A 14,875-nucleotide genomic window follows, 5' to 3' on the forward strand; every position below is an offset into this window, starting at 1 on the left:
TAGACAAAGCCAAGGGATTCATAATTTACTGGTTACATTCTATCTTTATTTTTACTGGTCTAAAAATTTGGGGAGTTTCCATGTTCTCCCCGGGCTTGCGTGGGTTTCCTCCCACATCCCCAAAACATGCATTCTAGGCTAGCTGGTTGAATACTCTGAATTCCCCCTAGCTATGATTAATTATCCGTTGTCTCCTTCTGCCCTCTGATTGGCTGGCCCCCGATTCAGGGTGTCCCCCACCTGATGCCCGTAGTTGGATGGGCTTGGCTCCAGCGGTACACGGTCGATTGGTCGCCGGTCTTTTGGTCGCCCGGAAGGTTATTGATAATTACCATTTAAATCGTTGCTCAAATTCCCTAAATACAAACTGCAAATTACTATTTAGTCATACTTAATGCCCTATTAATTAGTAGGCTAAATAAAAGCTCCAAATGTCCCAGACTTTTATTGTTTTTTGTTGGAGAACTTATTAAGTCCCTGACTGATGCAGCTTCTTAAAGGGACAACGCATGTATACATACAAACTCTTATACTACACTCACACGTCGGCTCAGTGAAACTGCTCATGGCCATTGTTGGTTTTTATTGATGCGTAGACCGTGTTGTTTTACCTTGTTTTGTCGCCGGACTTTTGGTCGTCGGTCTTTTGGTCGCCGGTCTTTTGGTCGCCGGTCTTTTGGTCGCCTGTTGTCGCGGTCCGGGCGACCAAAATACCGGCGACCAATCAGCTGTGACCCTTGTGATGATAAGCAGTATGATTGGGGCATTCCTACTAAACATAAATGCTGCCATGCAAACAACGTGACCAACATAAACCCTTGTTTGTAAAGTTTTTTAGTTAGTTAGTATATTTTGAGAATGTGATCAGAAGACAAGGCGGAGAAGACGTGTGTGTGTGTGTGTGTGTGTGTGTGTGTATGTGCTTGATAGAAGGGCCTCCAGGGTGGAAGAAAGCAGCTCAAATCAGCCAACAAAATTCCCTTTCATGTGCGGCTGGAGCTATACTTGAGTCTGCTGCTTATCTCTCCACACGGGACGCCGGTATCGTTGTCTCCACGCGCTTCTGATAATATAACCAACCCTCGGCACTACGTCACCATCGCAGACCTTCTGACACGCAATGTCGACTTAACCACCAAGACCTTTAACCACGGCTGTCTTTAAAATTCGCTGGGTTCTTGTTTCAAAACTAAAAAGGATTTTACTTTTGGCGACTAACCTGCAGATGTGGAAGAAATTTTTATTGGATGCGCGCTATGTTTTCATTTTTATTCAAACATATTTTGAGAGTTACAGTGAAGTTTGGACTCTGCATAAACCACAACTTTTTCCTTTAACGTTAACCCTTGTGGCTTTATAAGTCATTCGCAGATCCCCCAATCCAAAAAGTGTCATGTTCTCTCTTCTCACCAAAATGTAGAAATGTTTTCTTTGCTCCACTATGCCTTTCCAAACCAAACCAAAATCACACTTTTTTTAAAAATTGGGTTGTGTAGATAAACCTAGATAATTTTGTGTTGATAACCCTATAGTCTATTTTTTGGTGATTTACTGTCAGTAATTTTACTTCTGGATTATTGTATGCTTATTCCATTTGTTTACTTTATATGGTTGACAGTTTTTTCCCCTTTACTACGAATTGTATTCTACACGATCGTATAGTTAGCAATTCTTTATAACACAATTAACAAACCAGCTAATCTTAATTTAAATTGTTTCCATGCTCATTCTCAGTGGCAGTGTGATATCAAATTCGTGACAAAATTGTATTAAAACTTGATCAAATTATTATCAAGCAATCTTTATTATTGTGTGAGAGATGAACAATGCCATCCAGTCGAGTCTTACGGGACTAAAATTGAGCCAACTGTGAACATTTATTTTTTATTTCAACCACGTGTCCTCCACTGTGGTTTTGTGTGGTGGAAAAACACTCAATTCTGCTTCGTAAAAGTACTAACATTTACAACATTCCACTTTGACATGACGTCTTCATATTTTTGCTATATATCCGCTGAGAGACCCAAATCAAATGAATGTGAATCCATCTTCCATGTGACTAACTAGAGTAGCTTAAAAGAGGATATTCTGCACATTAAAAAAAATTATATTCCCCCAAAAATGCAAAAGATTGTTTAAAAAATATATGAAAAAGATTGCTGAAAGCAGATCTTTAAGTTGAAGTGATTATTGAGTTTTATTTTTTTAATCATGCATTATCGTTGCCTTTAGAATAAATTTTGAGTAGTTTGCTATTATTTATATTTTTGCATGTTTTACACCCAAACAAACATTTCTTGCGTTGTTTTCAGGTCGGGCTCTGCTGAAGTATTCCTCCCCCGAAGGCCTCCATTTCACGGTAGAAAAAAATGGGGTTGAGCTGCATTTGTAAAGGAGGCCACCATCGAAGACCGACAAATGCATCTCTGCATTCTTCCGTGCGAATCGTACCTTGATTGAAGCGACCATATTTATCATAAAACCTCCATTGGCACAGCTTGATATGAAAAACTAGACTCAGCAGATGCAAATACGTGTGTACGTGAAAAAACAATGTAAAAATGGGAAAAGAGAATTTGACCCCTGCTGAAATGGAATGCTAAAAAGAAAAATAAGGCTCAGGCTTGATGCTATTTAGATGGCATGTTGCCCCCCACAGGACCACACTTGGAACCCCCCACATTGAGCAGAAAGAACATGAATCTATTGGCTTGCCCCCACCCCCTTTCTGCAAACAAACATACTGTACACAATGAAGGCTGCCAAATGTCAAGTGAGATGTAGGGCAGCTTCCTCATGGGCGGGCGGCGTCCCGCATCCAGCTGAGCGCGTGGTTACCACGGCGACCCTTGTCTTTCTCCATCACCGGCATTAAAGAAGAAGCTGGGCTACTACCGCCAGGGAGGGGAGGGGAGTCCGCCAGGCATTTAGCGGAATGTCATGTGGCATTACCCCGAACACAGCCTCCACTTGTGTTGTTTAGTGTGCAAGGCTCTACGACACACAGGATCCGTTTAGAAGGTTTGAAAAGGCCTTGAGCCGTTTCTCATGCGGCCATAAAAAGACGCTCACAAAGAGCCAAGATGGGTTAACACCCTTTTATGGGTTCTTTTATCAGGGCTTGATTTTGGCTGGAGTCGTGATTAAACAGCAGCTACGGTGCCTAGAGGTCCGATTCCACCGATGACTGCACAAGTTCATTGACTCACTGGTCCATCGTCAAGGCTCGTTTTAATGGACACATGTGGCCGCTCTTTGTGTCTGCTTTAGAAGCATTAAACACATTTAAGGGCATTTCGCGGACCCAACAAAAAGATCAACTCCCTTTTCCGGCACGTAGTGATGAAAAGGAGAAATATGCTTTTTATGTGCAACATTCCAAAACTTGAAAGGATGCATTTGTTCTTTTGATTTGTTCTCCTGCCGCCGTGTGACAAGGGATATTTTTAGTGATATGCTCTTCTATTTTTTGCACATTGCAGAGATAATAACTTTCGGGCAAGTTTTGAATAATAAACAGAGAAGCCAATACGTTTTCATTTTTCACACCTCTGTTTATAATCTGACATCCTATTGCGATGAGTATCAAGGAGGGTGCTTGCAGAGATATTTGAACACCTAAACCTCTTTATTAGAGCTTTGCGCAGCATCTCGTGTTGGTTTTTGACACCCCTTACGCTTAAAAACTTCACCTCTGCCGAAATCCATGTCCAATGTTTGCTGCTTGCCCCGAGCGAGCAGTGACGGGAACGTGAGTTTTTTCACGTTTTATGCAAGATATGTACGTTTTTCTTCTTCTTGAATTTCAATTCACAGACGTCAAAATAAATTTTATTTAGCTTTTTATCTGTTTATCTTTTCTCTATTTTGAAATCAATGACCGTATCGGCCGCATTCGCTTGCGTCATGACATCACGACAAAATGGCGCCGTGACTTCATGACGCAGGGGCGGCGTCAACTTGCAGTTTCGTGCATGTTGTGTTTTTATGCGCATATAAGCGTACACTCAGTTATAATTTTTTTGTGCGACAAAATCGTCTTATATGCGAGTAAATACGGTAAATCTCATGCGAATGTTTTGAGAAATGCTACAGGTAACCAATTTTCACTGTGCATTTTGATAGGAACCCCAACATCAACCTCCCCTGACACGACTGCCGTGACCGGACGTTTGGTCGCCGGACGTTTGGTCGCCGGACGTTTGGTCCCAGGGACTTTTGGTCGCCCGGACTTTTGGTCGCCCGGACCCAAACGTGCGGCGATCAAACGTCCGGCGACCAAACAAGGTAAAACAACACGGTCTACGCATCAATCAAAGCCAACAATGGCCCTGAGCAGTTTCACTGAGCGGACGTGTGAGTGTATAAGAGTTTGTATGTACATGAGTTGTCCCCTTAGGAAGCTACGTCAGTCAGGGTCTTAACAAGTTCTCCAACAAAAAACAATAAAAGTCCGGGAAATTTGGAGCTTTTCTTTAGCCTAATATTTAATAGGGCATTAAATATGACAAAATAATAATTCGCAGTTTGTATTTAGGGAATTTGTGCAACAATTTTAAATGGTAATTATCAATAACCTTCCGGGCGACCAAACGTCCGGCCACCAAAAGTCCGGCGACCAAACGTCCGAGTACCCACGACTACATCTAGATTGGTGTGAAATGTTTTCATATCTAGGCTCCCCCTTATTCCTGGTTTCCAGAGGCTTTTTATATTGAGGCAAGGCAAGCACGAAGATAGCATTGGCAAAGATGGACTCGGTATTGATATCATTTCTGGCGACAGTGTCTTTGGTAAATAAGAGCAACATAAATTATTCCATGCAGTCTCATTCCTTTTGAGAGGCAATCCTGCAACCCACTGTCAGTGGCACTACGGGAAGCCGCATGCGGCTCGTGAGCCTCTGGTATTCCAAGTCAAAAAACCCAAACCGCACTGTTACCAACCCGAAGTCTAGCCTTTCACAAAGTAAAATTCCTACCATTTATTTCTTGTGTTTTATTATGCTCTTTTGTAGCTCTTTGGCTATTCTAAAAGTTTAATTCAAACCTGTTGATATTGTCCTAATCCTTCACCTACGACCAGGCCGTGATGTATCCTTGACCCCGTGTGACCTTTTGTTGGCAAAACTAGGAAATACACAAAGTAGACCGGACAGGAAAGAGGAAAAGGGCACACGAACAGACAAAAGATGGGGGAAAAAACGAAAGGATAGGATGGGTGGGGGTGGCTGCTAATGCTGGTGGCAGTAAATGTCCTTTGAGGAATGGAGGGAAGGGACGGCCAGATTAATAGCAGCCTGCTAGAAGGGAGTTAAGAGAACAGATTGGATCCTTTCACTTGTCCTCTTCACTGTTTTCTAGCGTCTGCAGTCAATATCAAATAAATCTCTATCATTTGCGACACTATTTAATACATTGTGGCTTACAGTGAATGGAACTACTATTTGCTGTTAGTGTCTCTGGGGGAATGGCAGTACCCAACCAGATGGTGTTTTTTGTCTGACTCGGAGTCCTCGGTTCACGTCTGGTAGAGATGATTTTACTGAAATAATCTCTAGGTGACCTGGATAAGATTCAAGATAATTTGAAATTCTTGGAATGGCAACTATATAGAAAAAGCTATGTATGTTGCGGTTGTTTAAAGAATATTTCTCTAAGTTACGACTTCCATTGTCCACCGCCAAATCCACCCCCCACCCCCACACCACCTCAGGAAAGGGGGTTTGACTTATTGTATTATCCTCTGACTAAATCAAACAGGAAATATCCACACCTACAAAATGACTCGAGTATTGAATGAGTCAATTGCTGGAAATTAAGCAAGTGTGACACATTGGATCATTATGTAAAAATGTACAGAAATTTGAATGATTTTATGAATTTCCCATATAAATGACCTCTTTTCGTAATCCAAATTGGTACTCATTTGAAGGATTGATTTATTAATACTCCATGATAACAAGGCTAAGAATAAAAAGAATACCTGTTTAAAGGAAATGCTGTAAATGAATCAAATGGAAATGTACAGTATTCTTCAATCGCTTGCAGTATATAACCACAAAATGATGATTTTGAAACATTTTAGAGAAATGGCAATTGGAAATTGTCAACACCTAATGCAGACTTTTCTGTCCTCCATTGTGATCGGACAGCTTTCCGGCATGTGGTTGAATGAATTCTCCCTTATTTACACATTTGAAAGAAAATATCATTTTTTGAGCCATGTACAAAAGTGTGAATCCAAGCCAATACGGATTTTAACCGCCCTGTAAAAGTGTTGCTTATCTTGCCAACTGTATGCAGTGATTGTCGGATGCCATGGAGATGCAGCCTGTTATATTTGGCCCAAAATATGCAAAAAAATAAATAAAAGTGTACAAACTACCGGTGGATCTTGGATAAGAGATAATAAGCCAAGCCCCTTCCTCTTTTCCCTTTTCCTGTTTATACTAGTAGTGTCTCTTCCTCACACGTTCCTCAGAAACTTTTGTTGGAAATAAATCCTGTTTCATCTCACATATTCTGTTCACATTGATATATAAAGTTTTCTTTATCTATACAAACAATTTCTGGTTCACGTTTAGCAAGAAAACAACTTTAATCTTGTAATATTACAATTTTAATTTTCCAGCTAAAACATGCTTACTACAGACAGCAATCTTTTTGTACTTATTTCAATTTTATAGACAAATTACAGCACTTATAGTCACAGTGGAAAGTTGGAGAAATATTTTCCTCAAGTGGAATTTGATATTTTTTGGGTGCATTTCTCAAAAGAATTCAAACATAAATGACTAAACCTCTTATGTGTTAGAAAGGTGGGTATTACACTTAAAAAGTGATAGGGGGATTAAAAACTGAGATAAAATGTGGAACTAGTGAGGATTGCGGTTTAAGAAGATTCCTAATCTAAAACAGGGATGAGATGGGATGGGATTAAATGAAAGCGTTGAGTTGCGAGCTCTAATAACACCCATATGCCGCATTAATTTGAAGGGGGAATTTGCAATTTAAAAAAAAAGAAGGTAATAAGCATAACATGATTGACAGTGGTTCATTTTAGAAAGAAAGGGAAAATAAGTCACCACTCTCTGGACCCATATTGTACTTTTAATGACATTTTTAATCGAATTTGGGACAATGGCAAGTCAGGTTATGTCAGACTGAGATCTCGAGTGGGATGGATGAAAATGACAATAACGCAAGACAAGACATACACTACGAGTAAATGTCTTTGTCATATACATTTTTAATATAAAGACGAGTACGAGAGTTGCCTTTCATGTGAGGGACACTACCATCTCGTGGTCAAACATATGATTGCAGCACAGAAGCAAAAATAATTTAAAAAACAACTTGAAATAAATAAATTGTGAGTACTGACTATTTAAAAAGACAAATATCATACTGCGTTGCAGTGAATTTTGTTGGCCTCTTCCAATGTGATTGCAACGCGTTAATTAGAACAAAGTAGGAACTTCATTTTATGTTTTGTTTCTTGACCGGAAGCGGAAGCAGTGTCGACACGCAAAGCAAAATGGCGAGTCAAGAGGAGTCAGTCCGGGAGTTCGTAGCTGTTACTGATGTTGACGAGGAGCGGGCTCGCTTCTTCTTGGAATCCGCTGGTTGGAATTTACAGGTACGAGTTTTAGCCCGATAGGTTCAGGGTCGTGATGATCCGTGAGATGTAAAACGACGATCGCGACCATCTTAGCTATCTGGCTAATATTAGCATCTGTTACCGGCTATTTATGCAAGTCACTCGCTGACAATAGCCGCGAGTCTTTCGCTGTCATGAACACCGCGGCTGTTGTCGAAAAGGCAAATTGTGAGTTATTGAGCATTACACACAGATTCTTAACATTTCGTATTTTAGCGACACAGGAAACATTTTGCATTCTGGGTAGCTGGAATTAACCTGCAACGCAATCGACAGGGTGCTTTGATCGTGTGATGACGGTATTTAAAGTTCATGTCATGTCACAAAGCTGAGGTGGTGATGTACGCGTTCGCTCATCATAACCTTTTTTTTAATATTGTGATCTTTATTTTTCTGTAAGAGTCCTTAAATGATTTGCCCGAATTATGCTTCTACTTGTTGCTAGTCAAAGTCCAAGAGGCTCAATAACATCTCCCTCAGAGGCAAATTACAACTTGTGTTCTTTTTAGAATCAATCAACCCAAAATACATTTACATTTTACCTTTCAACAGCCAAATGCTGAACAAGGTGCATTCATTCATCATATTTTTTATGAATACACCAACTAAGGACATTGACGCTTCCCCTACAAAATGGTTTAACTTTTGATCATTGATGTGACTTTCTCACTGTGTCACATAGATCTTTGGACAGCACCTTTGTTTTGAATATCTTTTTGTGCCAACTATTTTTTCTTCTTTTTTTTACCAATAAAATCATAACACATCTTTTTTGTTTCTTGTGTCAGAGAATGGCTTAAAAATTAATATTTTAAAATGTCACATTTTCCAGCTAATTTGTGTGTGATTGACCCTGATTTCTGACCAGGGAATCAGTTTGGCACAACTGTAGAGACAAGTACTAACCATCTTTCTGTCCTGCTGTGGTACAGCTTGCCCTTGGTAGTTTCTTTGAGGATGGAACTGATGATGACATTGTGTCCCTGCCTCACCCTGATGGAGGCTCATCCGTTTCCAGATCCACAGGCCCAAGGTTACAATTACATTCTCTTTCTTTGTAACATACATTTTTTTTTATCCATCCTTTGATAATGCCATGATGTCAGACAGGTACACATGTCTGAGAGCTGGGTCAGAGATCTTGTTACAATGGTAATTTTGCTCTAATTTTATGTGACAATTCTGTTTCAATTCTGTGTATCATAATGTAAAGTGTAGCAAAAAACTGAATCATGTACAAAAGGGTGATGTACAGCATGGCCAAAAGTTTAGACACATCTCATTCGTGCGTTTTCTTTATTTACTTGACTATTTGCATTTTAGATTGTCACTCAACGTATCTAAACAATAAGCCTCTGTGGGATTATGTATTAAAAAAAAGCTTAAGTAGCGAAAACTGAAAATATTGTTTCTATCCGTGTTACTTCAAAGTAGCACTCTTTGAATGTACAGATGCACATATTTAACGAACCCTTTCCCCCAACCTCATTGCCAGTTCTGAACACAGAGTGACCTCATTCAGAGATTTGATGCATGAGGCAGAAGAAGAAAGCGATGAAGAGGAAGGTCAGAGGTCAGTAAATTAGTGATATTGAAGATGGGTGATCAAATATGTCTTGGCTGGCACTCCGAAAACTTCAAATAGTTGTGAGCTGAAATGAATTTAGTTCTCTAAACGTACTTGTTAATCCCAAAAATGGCAAAAATAAGCTGTAATTATTGGTTTAGGGATGTATCTTCAAATACAGTACAGTGGTACCTCGAGATACAAGCTTAATTCGTTCCGGGACCGAGCTCGTGTGTCGATTTTCTCGTAATTCAAACGAACGTTTCCCATTGGAATGAACTAAAAACATTAATTCGTTCCAACCCTGCTGAAAAAACACCAAAAACAGGATTTTGGATTGGAAAAAAGTGTTTTATTTGTTCTAATTCACCATCTATTAACAAAGTAACACATAACTAGTGGTTTCATATTACTAAAATGTGTTTAATAGTACTAAAATTATACGGATTTCAACGGGGGGAGAGAGAGAGAGAGACGGACAGAGAGGGGTGGGGGCTTTTTGCACGGCAACGCTGTCATAACATAAACAAATTTAAATGAACTTGGATTACGATGCAGACACTCAAAAATAAGGTTCATCGAACCTAACACTAAACTTAATTCTAATTTTGTTTGAGAGAGAGAGACACTTTTTGCACGGCAAAGCGGTCGTAACAACATAAACAAATGTAACATAAATGTAACTTAAATGAACGTAGATTACGATACAGACACTTAAAAGTAAGTTTTAATCTTACCTTACAGTCAACGTAAATCTAATTGTTTAATTTTTTTTACTTTTCTTCTTGGCTCTTTTTGCCTCTCTTTCACCTTCACTTTTAACCGGAGATTTTCAAAGGAACCCATTTAGTGTTGTTTGCTTTTGTCTCCCCTTCAAAATAGTACGAAAATGACGCACAAAATTGTCCTCACAATAGGATAACGCACGACCACATGCCAACTTGTCCGAGTGCTCCTCTTGTATTGGCGAGCCAGCTCCGTCAGGCGTACACCACTCAGGTTTTTTGATTATTTCGTGTTTAATATCGATTGTCATACGCCTTTTCTTCGCATATGTTGAGGCACTCGTATGTCAAGGTATTACTGTATGAGAAAAAGCTTTTAGTTGGCTCATATTCGTACCCCCCCTCCGATATGCCTCCTTCCAGGTTCTTTGCAGGGGGATCCGAGCGCAGTGGGCAGCAAATAGTAGGGCCTCCTAAGAAGAAGAGTCCTAATGATGTTGTGGAAGATTTGTTCAAAGGTGCCAGAGAACACGGCGCTGTGCCTTTGGAGCGAAGTGGAAAGGGGGCAGGAGAATCCAGTAGAGCTAAAGTAAATGATAACAAGATTTTGCCACTCCATTAAATGTTTTGTTTTGATATTTTTCATGTTTCCCTGTGTGCCAGGCCTTTGATGGGGGTGGATACAGGCTCGGAGCAGCTACCGAGGAGGAATCAACATATGTTTCTGCAGGGAGACGCGGTCCCAACACCTTACAAGATGTGAGTAGGCGCCGCAGTGATTTCTTTTCTTTACTTTTTCATTTTATTCGTATCAACCCATACACAGGAGTTACCGCAAATCACCCAAGTTTAATATTTAAAGTATTTCGGATGACCATGGCACTGTAAAGCAAGTGGGTGCCTGCGGAAAACAGTAAAAGCTCAGTTTTATAGATTATTGTCACAGTAACACACTTGCTTAAGTATCATACATAGTATATCCTTCCAAATTGGAAAAGCTAGTTACAGAACATAACACAGAACATATTTGCAAATTATTAAGCATGATTAACGAGTTCAAATTGCACCCTTACTTAAAAGGAATTGATCATTTGTTTGTTTTGCGTCAGGTGCACGTGGTACTAAAACTCTGGAAGACCGGATTTAGTTTGGATGATGGCGAACTCCGAAACTACAACGATCCTGGGAACGCTCACTTCCTCGAGGCAATCCGCAGAGGGTCAATATTCATTTTGTTGACATTTTTCCGGGTGTTTAAAAGCCTTTCGGCACCTTAAGACTCTTCGATGTCGTGCTGCAGGGAGATCCCTTTAGAGCTAAGGCAGCGTTCTCGGGGCAGCCAGGTCAACCTAGACATGGAGGACCACAGGGACGAGGACTTCAGCAAACCCAAAATAGCTTTCAAAGCCTTTGGAGGGGAGGGACAAAAACTCGGAAGGTGAGCTGCAGGAGCAATTCATTTGTTGTTTCATTCGCTTGTATTTAAAATTGTTATTTATTCATGGCGCAAGCAGTCTGATGCGTACAGTAATCCCCCGATTATCCCGGTTAATGTAGACCAGACATAGCCGTGATAAACGAAAAACCGCAAAGTAGGATCACCCCTATTTACAAAAAAAAAATACTTTACTAAAAATCTGCGATGTCGAGAACCCGCGATATTTGAGGGATTACTGTATTAGTATGACCCAGTGACGAATGGTTTTATTGTCGATATCAGATAGTTTTTTTAATTGTAAATTGAAAATGGAAAGACTTTATTAATATGCTACTTAATGGCTGAACGAAGAAACAAATGTGGTGTTGATGGTTTGATTTCTTCTCCCAGCGCTGCCCCGGAGTTGGTTTCACCTCCTCCCACCTCTCAGCAGGACCAGGCAGCCAACGAAGCCCAAGCCAGTGCCTCGGTGAGACTGGACACATCCCAGCCCGTCACTAGCATCCAGATCCGACTGGCAGATGGTGGCAGGCTGATTCAAAAGTTCAACCACTCTCACAGGTATCATATCCCGTCCATCTATCAAATCATAATCTGTCTCAAAAGTAATTGCTACCCATTGCTAAAGACATCGGATCTAGTACTCGCTCTGATGCAATCGTGCCTTTTCTGCACCCACCAGGGTGTCGGACCTGCGGAGGTTTGTGGTGACGGCCCGGCCCACCATGGCTTCCAGAGCGTTTGTCCTGATGACCACCTTCCCGAACAAAGAGCTGGTGGACGAGAGCCAGACGCTGGTTCAGGCCAACCTCCTCAACGCCGTCATTGTACAGCAGCTACAATGAGGGCGGTAGCCAAGACGCCCGCCCGAACCCCCGGCGGTCACATTTCTGACCCTTGAAACCTGCTGCCCCTCCCTTCCTGGGGAGGAGGAGACACAGACTTCTGTTTGGACCTCTTAATTTCTCATTTTTGTTTTGTAAAATTCATGATTCCCGGCATCAATGTGTCATCATCCACACTGACATCAGAAGAGGAGATGTTGCCGATTTTCCAGTTTTTACATCTACATGGTGCAAATTAGTAAAGTGACAGAATTGAGTCTTTTGGTTATACGTATACTATGGGCCGTATTGTGGTTAGATTTCCTTATCTGGAGTAAACTGACAATTATCTTAAGCCCCACAAATCTAGGACCCCTGAGCCAGAACATCTCCAAATTGCTAATGACCACCACCATCACCACCCATTTTTATTTATAGTGCAACAAGATGTCCCTCAACAAGTCACGTTTCCCACTTTTTTATTTTAATGTTTTTTTAGTTATTGTTTTATTCATACAAACTGATGGTTAAAGCAACAAGAGAACATAATCTAGCAATTAAACACTGGGTTGTAGCTGTAAAAGGTGGACATCTATGCATCCCGGGGCAAATGTTTGGACCTCTGAGAAAAGATCCATTTTTATGGTTGGTGTGTTAAGAGTGTTAAGATGCGAGGGTCCGGTGTTTTCCAAATTGTTGGGAAATACCTGGAGATATCTGGAAATTGTCCATGTGATTATAGAAATAAATTCCATACTGTATTTTGGATCCGTCTGGAAAATGTTTGCAATACAGGGTAATGTGAAATTTTATGCTTGTTTCTTTAAGGTCCATACACACTTATAACTGGTTATAGTATATTTATTTAAAAAGAGTGGATGCTGGTTTCCTTATTTTTAAAAGTAGTATTGTTCTGACAGCCTAATGTAAAACTTGAAATCCTTTTTGAGGCTCTTGAAAGGAATCATTGCAAACATTATTTGTGGCAATGGAAAATGAAACACCTGTTGGTGGTAAAATTGACTTTTTTCGTTTTTATGTTCAATACATTATAAAGATGCTGTAGCCTAAAATACATTGCCTTGTTTTGCATGCGCTGGAAGGAAAACTACCTTAAAGGGGGGACTGGTGGTGTATTATTAAATTAGATGTCATCAATCAATATACACCAAGTATTATACACATTTCCCAGCCACATTTGTACTGTTTTATCCTTTTCTATGAATGACCTGGCCCATCTCTTCACCTTAATAATGTGCTCCAGTGGTGACTTTGAAATGGGCTTGCTTTTATAATTCCTTATGTAGAGAGTCTCCTTTTATGTTTCTTTTTCTAACAATTTTGTTGAAGTTGCTCTTTCTGGCTTTGAATTTCCAGTCTTCTCCAAAAATGTCCACATTAGAACCTTTTAGTTGGGTTCATTGCAAATGTGAGCCCAAGTACCTGGTGGTGTTGTTTGCGTGTAATTACCAGATGGTTTAGCTCATATATATATTATATAATAGTGATTCTAATTAGTAGTCAAAAAGTGATGTGATCTCATCTCTTACTACAACACAAGTGCCTTCATGCTTTAGGAAGATGTAACATAGCCTCGTTTGTGATGATTCCATCCCAAAGCCTCTAACCTCCCTTTTAACTTCAATTTACGTAACACGTACGTCATATCCTGTGCGGCTCCTCCGCTATTCAGGAAAAACAAAGAAACCTTGAAATTCAACAAGAAACAGGATATTGGTCACGAGCCAATGGCTGTGAATGTAAACACCCACCATGAAGCTCAGAAAGACGTCATGTGTAGGAAGCAACTATTTCATTTAGATGATTTCATTGGGCTTCTTGCTGGGAACCTCCATGGGGGGTGGGTATCTCCCTAAAAATGTCTTTAATCTACATACATTTAAAATTTCATAGCCAAAAGCTGTAACCAGGGGGAATATCAGTATATTCCTAAAATCAAGGTCAATATACAATACTTGTCCAACTCTCATTGGTCCATAAATATTCATGCATTCTGTTGTTTTGCATATATTTCACTAATAACATCCCACGAGGGCGGTCCGGTGGATGAGTGGTTAGGGTGTCGGCCTAACAGTGAGAGACCTGGGTTCAAATCCAGGTTGGTCCACCTGTGTGGAGTTTGCATGTTCTCCCTGGGCCTCTGTGGTTTTTCTCTGGGTACTCTGGTTTCCGCCTACATTCTAAAGACATCCAGGCTGATTGGACACTAAATTACCCCCCGCCTCTGGCCCGAAGTCAGCTGGGATAGGCTCCAGCACCCCCTGCGACCCTAGTGAGGATAAAGCAGTTCAAAAAATGAGAGACATCCCATGATTCGTACATGAGATAGGATCAGGAACGTATGACATTAGGAAAAAGTTGTCACCTGTGCTATCATATGCCAGCAGACCTGCCAAAACTCCGCCCCCTGCGTCGGATTCCTCAATTAAAGAATTGGCAGCTAACCTTTATTCGCACGCATGCAAATGTATCATATAATTACCCTTATTTTATCATTTTGTTTTGAGTTGAAAAGATGTTGAGTGAGTTTTTTTTATATGCATGTGAGTTTCTTTCTTGATAAATGATACCTATTTGACTATTAGTGGGTGTTATTTTGGGGAGGTTGTTAATTTTTTAAATTGTTTGACTAATAGAA

At 40.4% G+C, this 14,875-nt stretch overlaps 2 protein-coding genes across 5 annotated transcripts in view; both read left to right on the forward strand.

The window, feature by feature from the left end:
• The window catches only part of LOC144082905 (protein FAM110A), a 52,289-nt gene extending 48,138 nt beyond the window's left edge, over positions 1 to 4,151 (forward strand). For all 4 annotated transcript variants that reach the window (XR_013303398.1, XR_013303401.1, XR_013303400.1 and 1 more), the window contains one exon: positions 2,313 to 4,151. The gene's annotated coding sequence lies outside the window, so the exon portion shown is untranslated. The remainder of the gene's footprint in view (positions 1 to 2,312) is intronic.
• A 3,334-nt stretch (positions 4,152 to 7,485) lies between these two features.
• On the forward strand, positions 7,486 to 12,982 carry nsfl1c (NSFL1 (p97) cofactor (p47)). The gene is made up of 9 exons (XM_077610460.1): positions 7,486 to 7,641; positions 8,595 to 8,695; positions 9,158 to 9,235; positions 10,378 to 10,543; positions 10,618 to 10,713; positions 11,064 to 11,173; positions 11,255 to 11,392; positions 11,783 to 11,953; positions 12,075 to 12,982. The coding sequence occupies exons 1-9, from the start codon at positions 7,489 to 7,491 to the stop codon at positions 12,235 to 12,237; spliced, it is 1,176 nt and encodes a 391-aa protein (XP_077466586.1). The 5' UTR covers positions 7,486 to 7,488; the 3' UTR covers positions 12,238 to 12,982.
• The last annotated feature ends 1,893 nt before the right edge of the window (positions 12,983 to 14,875 follow it).

The sequence above is a fragment of the Stigmatopora argus genome, chromosome 1 (genome assembly GCF_051989625.1).
Source record: "Stigmatopora argus isolate UIUO_Sarg chromosome 1, RoL_Sarg_1.0, whole genome shotgun sequence".
NCBI lineage: Eukaryota > Metazoa > Chordata > Actinopteri > Syngnathiformes > Syngnathidae > Stigmatopora > Stigmatopora argus.